Source organism: Archocentrus centrarchus, chromosome 23 (genome assembly GCF_007364275.1).
Source record: "Archocentrus centrarchus isolate MPI-CPG fArcCen1 chromosome 23, fArcCen1, whole genome shotgun sequence".
Classification (NCBI taxonomy): domain Eukaryota; kingdom Metazoa; phylum Chordata; class Actinopteri; order Cichliformes; family Cichlidae; genus Archocentrus; species Archocentrus centrarchus.
The window spans coordinates 6,005,969-6,018,161 of NC_044368.1; the positions used below are offsets into that span (position 1 = coordinate 6,005,969).

Sequence of the window (12,193 nt, forward strand, 5' to 3'; positions counted from 1 at the left end):
GCTAATTATGCCGATGACATGGGGACATGTTTCAAAGATGTCCTACGGGTCTATTTTTGACTGAAGGCGCATCAAGCTGCAAAAAACAGACACAGGAACAATATAAAGAAACCATCAGTTTTCAAAATAAAAGACCCCGTGCAGACTAAATGCTTAGCCTCTGAAAAATTTCCAGCGTAATTCAAAGCTGTGAAAAGGCGCCGCGCGAGCAGGCAGCCAGTTTCAGCAGCTCCGCACTAATTCCGTGTTTTTTCTCATTTTGTTTAGTATTAGATGTGTTTTTGTGTTTCTGTATCTTCTGCTCTTTTTCCTCATGATGGAGCAGACTTTTTTCTGGAAAACTTTGTTTTTATTTACCCTTTTTATGGTGTTTATGTTTGGAGACTGCGAGAGTGGCCACGCTCCTATTGTTTACTCTCGGGACCAGCTGATCTCCATCGGGAGCTCCGCTGTGCCTACTCCTGCTGAACGACTCGATATTCCCCGCGAACTGAGAAGGAAGAGACGCGGGAGACGTGCGGGCATAGGTCGTCGTTGCCAGGGGAGAAGGTACAGGCCCGTCATCCCGTCCATCATCATGGGAAACGTGAGATCTCTTCACAACAAAGTGGACGAGCTGGCGGCGCTAACGCGACATCAAAGGAGCTACCGGGAGAGCAGCCTCATGTGCCTGACGGAGACGTGGCTAACCGAGCTAACCCCGGACTCACACATAAACATGGACGGCTTTCATTTGATCCGTGCCGACAGAACCAAGGAGAGTGGTAAGAAGAGGGGCGGGGGTCTGGCTGTGTTTGTAAACGATAGATGGTGCAACTCCAGACATCTAACCATCAAAGAGACGCTCTGCAGTAAGGACATTGAACTGCTCGCTGTTGGTATGAGACCGCACTATCTTCCTCGGGAGTTTTCACATGTTATTGTGATAACTGTGTATGTGCCGCCCTCTGCTAACGCTGCTGCAGCCTGCGATGTCCTCCATGCTACTACCAGCAGACTCCAAACACAGCACCCACAGGCCCTCTTTCTGATCTCAGGGGACTTTAACCACGTCTCCCTGTCCTCCACTCTCCCCACCTTCACCCAGTATGTCACCTGCCACACCAGGAATACCAACACACTGGATCTACTGTATGCCAACATCAAGGAGGCATACAGCTCATCACCTCTGCCTCCCCTGGGGGGCTCAGATCACAACCTGGTTCATCTCCAGCCTGTGTACAAACCCTTGGTACACAGAGAACCAGTTGTGACACACACAGTGAAGAAATGGTCTGAGGAGACTGAAGAAGCTCTGAGAGACTGCTTTAGCTCCACTGTGTGGGAAGAGCTTTGTGCCCCTCATGGGGAGGACATCGACAGCATCACGGACTGCATCACTGATTACATCAATTTCTGCGTGGAAAACACTGTGCCCACCAGGAGGGTACGGTGTTTTTCAAACAACAAACCCTGGATCAACTCTGAAATAAAGGCTCTCCTGAAGGAGAAGAAGAGAGCCTTTAGATCAGGAAATAAGGAGGAGCTGAGAGCCGTGCAGAAGGATCTGAGAAGGAAAATCAGGGATGGAAAAAACATCTACAGGAAGAAGATGGAGGACCAGCTACAGCAGAGCAACATCAGTGGGGTTTGGAGGAGTTTGAACTCAATTTCAGGCCACAAACCAAGCCCTAGGGTTGTGGGAGACTTAGAGTGGGCTAACAACCTGAACCAGTTCTTTAACAGGTTTGACCAGCCACCCACCCCTCCCCCAGCCCAGTCCCCCCTGCTGTCAGCCCCACCATCTTTAATGACTGCCAACCTTTCTTCTTCTTGGGACCTCACACCTCTCAGCTCTCAGCCATCACCCACCCCCTTCACTTCTGAGGACTCCATCTCACAACCCCCATCCCCCACCTCCATCTTGTCCCTCTCAACTCATCATGTGAGGAAGGAGCTACGTAAGATCAAGGTGCGAAAGGCTGCTGGTCCAGACGGCATCAGCTCCAGGCTCCGGAGGTGCTGCGCAGATCAGCTGTGTGGCATCATGGGATACATGTTCAACCTGAGCTTGAAGCTGGGGAAAGTACCACAACTGTGGAAGACCTCCTGTGTGGTACCGGTACCAAAGACCAAACATCCAAAGGATCTTAGCAGCTACAGGCCGGTAGCCCTGACATCGCATCTAATGAAGACCCTCGAGAGGCTGGTCCTCAACCATCTACGCCTCATGGTGTCGTCTTCGTTGGACCCGCTGCAGTTCGCCTACCGGCCTGGCATCGGGGTGGATGACGCCATCATCTACCTCCTGCACCGAGCTCTGACCCACCTGGAGAAGCCTGGAAGCACTGTGAGGATCATGTTCTTTGATTTCTCCAGTGCTTTTAACACCATCCAGCCAGGACTTCTGAGAGACAAGCTGGAACTGTCAGGAGTGGACCACCACATCTCCGAGTGGATACTGGACTACCTCACTGACCGCCCACAGTACGTGAGGACACAGGGCTGTGTCTCTGACAGGCTGGTCTGCAGTACGGGGGCCCCACAGGGAACTGTGCTGGCACCGTTCCTCTTCACCCTCTACACTGCAGACTTCTCCATCAACTCCCCACGCTGCCATCTGCAGAAGTTCTCTGACGACTCTGCCATAGTTGGCCTCATCACAGGTGAGGATGACTCAGAGTACAGACAGTGGACTCAGGACTTTGTGGACTGGTGCCAGCGGAACCACCTCCTGATCAACGCCGCTAAAACCAAGGAGCTGGTGGTGGATTTCCGCAGGCGCAGACCCACCACACGGACACCGGTGAACATCCAGGGAGTGGACATTGAGATTGAGATAGTGGACTCTTATAAGTACCTGGGTGTTCACCTAAACAATAAACTGGACTGGACTCATAACACTGATGCGCTCTACAGGAAGGGTCAGAGCAGACTCTACCTGCTGAGAAGGCTGAGGTCTTTTGGAGTGCAGGGGACACTCCTGAAGACCTTCTATGACTCTGTGGTGGCATCAGCCATCTTCTATGCAGCAGTATGTTGGAGCAGCAGCTTGTCTACAACTGAGAGGAAGAGGATAGACAAGCTCATCAGGAAAGCCAGCTCTGTCCTAGGATGTCCTCTCGACTCAGTGCAGGTGGTGGGAGACAGAAGGACTCTGACCAAAATAACATCACTGATGGACAAGGTCTCCCATCCCATGCATGAAACTGTTGCTGAGCTGAAGAGCTCCTTCAGTGACAGACTGCTGCATCCTAAATGCACAAAGGAGCGTTACCGCAGATCCTTCCTCCCAGCAGCTGTAAGACTTTATAACCATCACTGCTCCCAACAAAAACCACAATAGCCTACACAATGTAGGATAATATATAATAATAATAATAATAATATACTGTAAATAGTCCGGCACATCATGCACATTGTATATAGTGTTATTATTATTAGTAGTATTAAGGTTAATATTGTTTGTTGATTTTATATATATTCTTTTCTTAATAGTGTGAATTATTATATCTTTATTTATATTTATAATAACTGCGGCTGCTGTTACACCCAAATTTCCCCTCTGTGGGACAATAAAGGCTGTTTCTTCTTCTTCTTCTCTTCTTCTTCTAAATCTGTGCCAGAAATGTGGCTTCCCAGGTTATTTTCTTTTGTTGAACCCAATAATATCCAATGCATTCTCATCCCAGGGCGTTACATAATGCCAATTTGTCAGCTGCTCCTGTTTCTGCCCGTTATACACGAGTTGGTGGCTCCAGCAACATTGGCTGACAGATAGCAGACGTCTAGAAAGTCTACATGAGGAGGTTGGTGGGGTGTCATGAATTGCAGGTTTGTCACCAGACTGTGGTTCACACCCCATTTGGACCTTCATGTTTTGCTTTGTGCTAAAAAATTACAAGTTGGGAATGACTTATGCCATATCCCACTACGCCAAAGGACACCTTGTATGCAACCGAGACAAACCAGCGGCTTTGAAAAAACTGCAATTTTTAAACCCCTGAGAAAAACAGGGAAAAGGGGGGATGACATATGAGGTGGAAAAAATGGTCCAGCTCACCAGGAAACAAGTGCTCAGGGAATCCGGTCCCATGTGGTGTGCATCCTGATCACTTGGCTATAGTTTTATTGTCAGTTGTATCATTTTGCAATTCCCGGGAGGAGACACGAATCCCTTTGGGGTTGTGCCAGGAAGACGATCGGGCATAAAAAATCTGCCAGATTTCTCTAACGACCATTTGTAAATGAGAGAGCAGCTGAAAGTAGCTTTCTTTAATGTAATTTTGCACTTATATATCACAAAAAAAACCCCAGCAATTCCTTAAATTTGAGAGGGTGGTAAAAAGTATAATTTGTGTATTTACTTAATACAAACCGAAACGTGTTTTTTATAGAATCGCTGTTTATATAATTTGAGCTCCACAAGTAATAAAGAGCCGATTAATGGAGTTAAATGACATAAAAACTTGGTATCTCTAAAAGCCTTGTGACCATACATAACAGATTATATAGGCAATTAAAGGGGACTTATTATGCCTACCTGCATTTATATATTGTTACCATGGTGGGTGCTTTTGTTAAACATAGCCAAAGTTTTAAGTAATTCAGTGCATGTACGTAGTGAGCCAAAAGCCCAGCCTACTGGCTCTGCATAATGTCAGTCACAAAGGCCTAGCGACTGAACAACCATTGGTCACTAGAGAAAGTTGTTTATTCCGCAACTGGTTGGCAAGTGGTTGCTGGCTGTTGCAAAGACAGTGGTGCAATCAACACATTTCAAAAGGTGCAACTTTTGCCTTGAAGACAAACAGTCTGCTGCTCTTTTTTTTTCTGGTTTCACTACCGCTCAGGGAGCAGATGGTGAGTGTTTGCAGACAAGTCACCATCTTGCATGCAAACTACAGGTGACTGTGGCGATCTATTTGTGACCAACATAATCGTAAGGAGGTTTTAGACTCAACACCATGTACCTCACTGTGACCAGTTTCACCTAGCTGTGACATCCTCCAGCAACGACTTGACAACCGTCTTTTCCCTAGGGACCACTGGTTGCTGGGGGTCCCCAGCTGGTCTCCAGGCCTCACAGCTCTGGCTATGAGTGCAGAAGCCCTACCACCCACAATGAACACAGAGTGAATTTTCCTGCTCAAATTGTTACATTTTAAAATATCTAGAGGTATAAAGTAATGAAACTATCCAGCTTTTCACACCTTTTTCTCATAGAATATATATAAGTATATTTACTGACACATCTATCTCTGCCCCTTAGGGTAGTGTTGTGAATTAAGATCAGCCACCTGTGATTAAATATTTAGTGTACTAATTATGTCTCCCCATGTGACTCCTCTCATAGTGCTGCTTGGATCTGAGCAGTCGGGTCCTGAAGCTGCAGGGCTCCGGCGAGGAGTTGCCCTTCCTGAACCCCTCGAATGACAGTCAGTGCCAACATGACACCAACGAGAACCTGTGAGCCCGACTCGGCAGCAGCGACCACTTCCTCCAAGCCTAATTGGTTGCGGCAATGCGGCACGATGCTGTTTGTGTCTGGGCGTGGGGTCACAGTGTCTCTCACTGCCAGAACACGGACGAGCTTTCGCCTCTGTTGTGCTTGAGTTTACATCTTTGCGTTGGTAGAATTAAGATATTCACCATGATTATCTCTCACATGAAATTAGTCTAGTAGTCAGAGCAAAATCCAATCTCTGTAAGTTTAATCATTCTTTATGATTAGACTATATATTCAAACCAATTTGTCTGTTGAGCTGCTCAAAAGCAGCAATGCACTAAAAGGGAAAGCCATGATAATCCTTGAAGTGAATTTTAGTGGAATATTTTGTGATTTGACTGTAAAACAAAATGAAACAAACTTACTTTGAAGCATCAAATGAATGAAAAAAATGTTAATTGACAAGCCAAATTTCAGTTTAAGACATATGGCAGCAACATCAGCCTATCAGCCTATCAGCACTGTTAAAACTCACTATTTAACATATTATGGCTAATTTCTGAAGCCCATACAAACACTAAATGTACAAAATAAAAGTTGCATGTAATGTAAAGGCTGATAAAAACTTAAATAAGCACATAAAAGCCTCTAATACTGCAACAGTTTCCAAATTTTAATGTTTTTATGGATTAAACCACTGACGCCTAACCTTTGTCCATTGAATTCACACAACCCAGCCAGATGAAATCAAACATTTCACTCATTCATTCATTTCTTCTAGCTAACACTATATGAACAAAAGTATTGGCCTACACATTACACCTACAGGAGCTTTTATGACATCCCATTCTAAATCCATAGGCATTAATATGGACCCTGTTCCCCCTTTGCAGCTGTAACAGCTTTCAGTCTGTGCCAGTTCTTGCCCATTTATCCAGAGAAGCATTTGTGAGGTCACACAGTGTTGGTGGGCGAGAGGGCCTGGCTTGTAACCTCTGTTTTAGTTAATCCCAAAGGGTTGAGGCCAGGGCTCTCTGTGGGCCAGTCAAGTTCTTCCACACCAAACTCATCCTGCCATTCCTTTATTGGCCATGCTTTGTGCACTGGAAAAGGCCTTCCCCAAATTTGGAAACAGAAATGGCTTGGTGAGCTGATGCATTAAGATTTCACTGGAGCTAAAGGGCCCAGGCCAGCGTCAGAAAAACAGCCCTGTATCCCTCCTCCACCAAGCTTTATAGCTGGCACAGGTAGGTAACATTTTCCTGGTGTTCACCAAACCCAGACTCATCCATCAGAAATGTGATTCGCCACTCCAGAGAACACATTTCCACTGCTCCAGGGTCCAGGTGTGGTGTGCTTTACACCACTCCATCCAATTCTTGGCATTGTGCATGGGAACCCATACCATGAAGCTCCTGGCACACAGTTTTGTGCTGAAGTTAATGCCAGAGGAAATTTGGAGCTCTGCAGTTACTGAGTCAGCAAGACTACGATGCTCTGTAATTTTACATCTTCTGCCACTGCTGTGATTCCTGAACAGTTCCACTTTGCAATAATACCACTTACAGCTGATCGTGGAATATCTAGGAAGGAAGACATTTCACAGACTGACTGGTTACAACTATTACAGTACCACATGATCCCTTTAGAGCGACCCTTTCTTTCACAAATCCTTACAAAGCCAGACAGCATTGCTAGGCACTTGATTTTATCCACCTGTGACAATGGGACTGAAAACACCTGAATTCAAAGACTAAGCGGTGTGCCCCAATACTTCTGTCTATTTATATATTTCACAACCTTTAAGCCCAATGAGCAATTCCTTCTAGCAAATATTTCCTCCAATACATTAATCATACTCTAATTTATCTACTTTCCACCATTTATCTGTAAAGCTATTTCCATAGGTGTCCACCATTTATGGCATCTGTAACTTTTAGCTAGCAACATCAAACAATTCTTTTATTTTCAACTATTCATTGCTATTTCTTGCCATTATTGCCACCATTTTAGCTATTCCTTTCACTCTGTGCCATTTCCAGGCTAACCTTCAGCTTATTAAGTTAACTTTTATTTTTTAAGTTAATTCTTTGCTTTTACGTAAAGACCACATTCTGCAAATTTAATGTAGCTGATTTACATCGGTCAGTAGTAGGCAGCGCATTTTAACTGTTTATCAATGGGTAGTAGCTGAAACAGGTACATATAACTTAAACTTGGCCATAAGTTATATGTACCTGTTTCAACTACTACCCATTGATTTTATCAGTTTGGCAGACCAAGGATCCCAGCTGTGCACCAAAACAATATTTCAAATGTTTGTTTTCTTAATTTCACTGTCTACAAGTATAAAAATGTAGTTTATCAAGCAGTTTCTGATGCATAAACTGCAAATAAACAGCACAGTATTTTGCATGGTGATAATGCTGTGCAGCTTGTGATCGATTGATGGTTTCTTGTAAACTTAATGCAGTTTTTATCAGAAGTTTAATAATATAATAATATAGTATTTAGCTATTTGAATAGCTACTGAACCACAGTCACTCAAGGACCAGGCACAGTTTGACACGTTCAAGTTAAAAATTAATAGAAATGAGAGAAATGCAATCTGTTTTTTGAAAGTTAATCGAGAAGTTTTGAAATTTTAAGCAACAAAAAAAGTAATAAATGAAAATTTTGGAATTTTGCATCACGTTTATCTTCAACTGTAACAAATACATAAATACTCTAGTATTTCCACTCTATCATGTATTTTTGGATTTTAAGTGTTAATCCACAGTTGTACCCACATATTGTTTTTTATGCCTAACTTTTAGGCAGCTGTTGGCTCATCAAAGATTCCAATGGTTATCCATATACTCTTTATCTGAGCTCTTTAAGCCATGTTGGATGATAGCTTTAACTATTTCATTTATGTTTCTCAGATGTTCTTGTCTGCAACAAGAGCATCTAGCGAACAAAGCTCCCCTCCAATCTTACCTCGTACGCCTGGTTGGAAATCAGTGGATTTAACGTATTGCCTTAACATGTTCATTAGTGAGCTTTAGCTGGTGCTGGTAGGCTTCTGTTTTTCTCACCTTTGGACCAAGCCGGGCTGGCTTTTTTTAACCAACATTTTCTGGCTGTAGCCTTATATTTACCAGATAGAGCAGCGTCAGTCTTCTCACTGTCATCAATATACTGTATGATTAAGCACATTTCCCAAAATGTCAAAGAAATAACCCACCTTATATAAAAACTGAGGCTCTGCAAGCCGTTTCCTGAGTGTTAAAAGAAAATGTTAAGAAGCTTTGAAGTTTTGTGTAATTAGGTGTGGATCAGGCTACCTCCTTAAAAACCACAGACTGGTTCTCATCCAGAATTTTAAGCAATCTAATGAAACGTTTCTTAAGTAGATATATTTAGCTTTGTAAAGCCCCTTCATTCTTTTTTTCCTCATAAAGAGACGGATTTGGTTATGTTTTCCGAGAGCACACTTTCCAGGCTGTCACAATGGCCTGAACTGAACTATGGTAGTTCCCTATAAATCCCCTCAAATAAAAATAGACTTCAGGCCAACCGGTTAAATATATCAGAGTCAGAAATATCAAAACATTCCATCTGCATGACTTTGTAAAGTTCTGCCTTTGTATAAGTCTGCATGTTTATGTGCTCGTCTGATTATGTCACGTTGAAAGTCTGAAGGGGCTGGGTGTGTGTGTGTGTGCGCGCGCGTGTGTGTGTGTGTGTGTGCGTGTGTGTGTTATACGTCCAAGCAGGGTTTTCTGCCATCTTATAACAGCAGCTCCTGTTTCACGTGGGAAAAAGTGGAACAGGTCCCATCATCCCCGACCGGTCCACCGAGCTCCGGTCAGAACAAGCTGCCAAAAGCCGACCCCTGCTGCCTTCCCTTTCTGACTCTTTCAGGAGATTTTAACTGCTCGGCTGAGGCTGCACTCCGTGCCAAGGCACCTCTTGAAGCTTATCTTCATTTAGACGACTCATTTTCTTTGTGTATTTGCCACCTTTTTGGCTGATGTTATTCACTCTTGACGCCTCACGTTTGCTGATTTGCCTCCCCACTACAGTGCCACCTGCCTCTCTTGTCTGTGTTTTCATAGTGTGGAGAGTAAGGAACTGCCTCAGATTTGCACCATCATGCTCCGCTTTAACAACACCTGAGCCGCGCCTTGCTTTTGACTCTGCTACAGTAACCATCTAGCCTATTCTTGGCGGTCATGAATGCGTAGATTGGAAAAATTTGTTTCTCTTTGTTGTACTAGTGACCTTCCTATGATGTGTGAGAGGAATCGATGTATGACAGAAGTTTATTTTTGGTGTTTTTTCTTCTTCTGAACAGTATTTTCTCTGCCTAATAAAATATGTATTCTGGCTAGCTCTGTTTGTATTCATAATTTCATGATAAAGAGACGTAGCATGGAGGAGTGATGGTCCAATTTGAAAAACAGAGCATTAGGGCAGTCATTTAAAATCTCCAAACTCTGTCTGTATGGGATGAATCAGCAGACTGGCTGTGGGAGGACTCCACTACAGGGCAGACAGACCAGCCTGCACATTGATTCCCATGTACTGCTCTAGCTAGACACCCATGTATGTGCCCTTCACTGGTACATCTTGCTATATAAAGAAGCATGTCATGTCAGAATAGAGGAAGCAGATGTTCCCACAGCACCAGGGGCCTTTGACAGTTGATTGGCCTGAGCATTGAAGGTTCCCATCTTGCTGTGCTGCCCTTTTTCCATAACAGAGAAGCAAGCCAATTCCCACTGAATCTGAAATAAGAGCAGTTCCTTTTAGTTATGCAGCAGTCTAAATGTCTTGATTGTTTTTAAGGAAAAGGGAAGGAAAGACAAGTCTGAATATTTTACTCTGAGCTGCGTCTGTGGTGTTTTATACATAATCATTTCTTTTAGAAATTCTTTAAAGGGATACATCAATAACCAATTTTCCAAGAAATTACAATAATTTACATCTGTGATGCAACAGCAAACACCTCCTGAAAGAAATGTAATGGCAGCCAGGCTGTTTTCTTTTACCATAATAAACAAATGCTGTCAAATAATGGTATCATTAAAACATTCACCACTAAAATCACAGCCCTGTAAACACGAGATGTTTTTATCAAGCTCACAGAATTATTAAAAACACCCTTCGATGAAAATTGACTCATTAAATGTGGTGCGTTCTACATGCTATAAGACAGTAGTTATATGATGGGGCAAGTCCAGATATACTTACATACTTAATGTGCAGTGCTGCAAAAAAGTATATGCAATCTTCCTGATTTCTTAGTTTTTTTGCATATTTGTCACGCTTTGGGGAAAATGTTGTGTGGACTGACGAGACAAAAGCTGAATTTCTTTGGAAGGTTTGAGTCCCGTTACATCTGGCATAAAACTAATAACAGCATTTCATAAAAAGAGCATCAGATCAACAGTCAAATATGGTGGTGGTAGTTTGATGGTCTGGGGCTGCTTTGCTGCTTCAGGACCTGACAACTTCCTGTAATTGACGGGACCATGAATTCTGCTCTCTATTAGAAAATCCTGAAGGGGAATGTCCGGCCATCAGTTCGAGCCCTGCAGCTCCAAGCACGCTTGGGTTATGGAGCAGGACAATGATCCAAAACACACCAGCAAGTCCCCCTCTGAACGACTCAGAACAAAACAAAATGAAAGTGTCCTGGTCAAAGTCCGGACATAAATCTGATTGAGATGCTTTGGCTTGACCTTAAAAAGGCCGTTCATGTGGGAAAACCCTCCAAATTACTTTTTCACACAGGGCCAGGTAGATTTGGAAAGCTTTTTACTCTTAATAAATGAAATCAGCATTTATTAAGACGCTGATCTACATTGCTGCGCTCACCTATGGTCAGGAGCTCTGGGTTCTGAGACTGTAGATACAAGCGGCAGAAATGAGCTCCCTCCAAAGGGTGTCTGTGCTCTTCCTTTAGAAATAAAGTGAGGACCTTGGTCATTCTGGAAAGGCTCAGGTTAGAGCTGCCACTCCTCCACATGGAAAGGACTCAGTTGAGATGGTTTGGGCATCTGACTAGGATGCCTCCGGGGTGTTCTGAATATGTCCTACTGGGAGGAGGTCCTGGGTTATAGGCAGGATATGCTGGGAAGATTATATCTCTCAGCTGGCTTGGAAACACCTTGGTGTCCCCCCAGAAGAGCTGAAAGACCCGGGAGACGGAGGTCTGGACATCTTAGAGTGCTACTCTCTAACTCAGAGATGGAAGGATGGAGATGGATGGATGGATGTTCACATTTCTTACATGCTTTAAGACAGTAGTTTCAAAATGTTTTCTTGTGAGGCAAGTCCAGATGTCCCTTGGTGTTTTCTGTCACTTATTATTGCAATACACAAACCACAACTAACCACCATTACAAACACCATCTAAGCAAAAGAGAAACTATAAAGAAGACACATCACTTGGCCTTATTCTGAAGACTGTTGAATGTGAGCCAGACAGTTTGCCGGACTGAGTGAAGGAATCTGATAAGGTCGTGGGATAAGTTACATGCTAGTGAAGCTTACTGCACAGAAAAATCAATGTTAGGTGGCTTCATCTGACCGTACAATTACAAGAATAGCTGACAACATGTCAGATAACACAGAGGCTATTTTGCAGAGGTGTGCCTTGAGAAATGGTTTAAATATCAATGCTATGAAGTATATCGTGAGCAAAACAGGTGGTCTGTCCCTCAGCTTACACATTAAGACACATTATTAGATGTCTGATATCAGATATACACATGA

At 43.6% G+C, this 12,193-nt stretch overlaps 1 protein-coding gene across 1 annotated transcript in view; it reads left to right on the top strand.

Annotated features, from left to right (window-relative positions):
- nrip2 (nuclear receptor interacting protein 2) overlaps window positions 1–9,804 on the top strand; it is a 65,752-nt gene extending 55,948 nt beyond the window's left edge. The window contains exon 6 of the mRNA XM_030719740.1: window positions 5,336–9,804. Within this exon, the coding sequence (XP_030575600.1) occupies window positions 5,336–5,452 (117 nt within the window). The 3' untranslated portion in view covers window positions 5,453–9,804. The remainder of the gene's footprint in view (window positions 1–5,335) is intronic.
- Window positions 9,805–12,193: the final 2,389 nt, after the last annotated feature.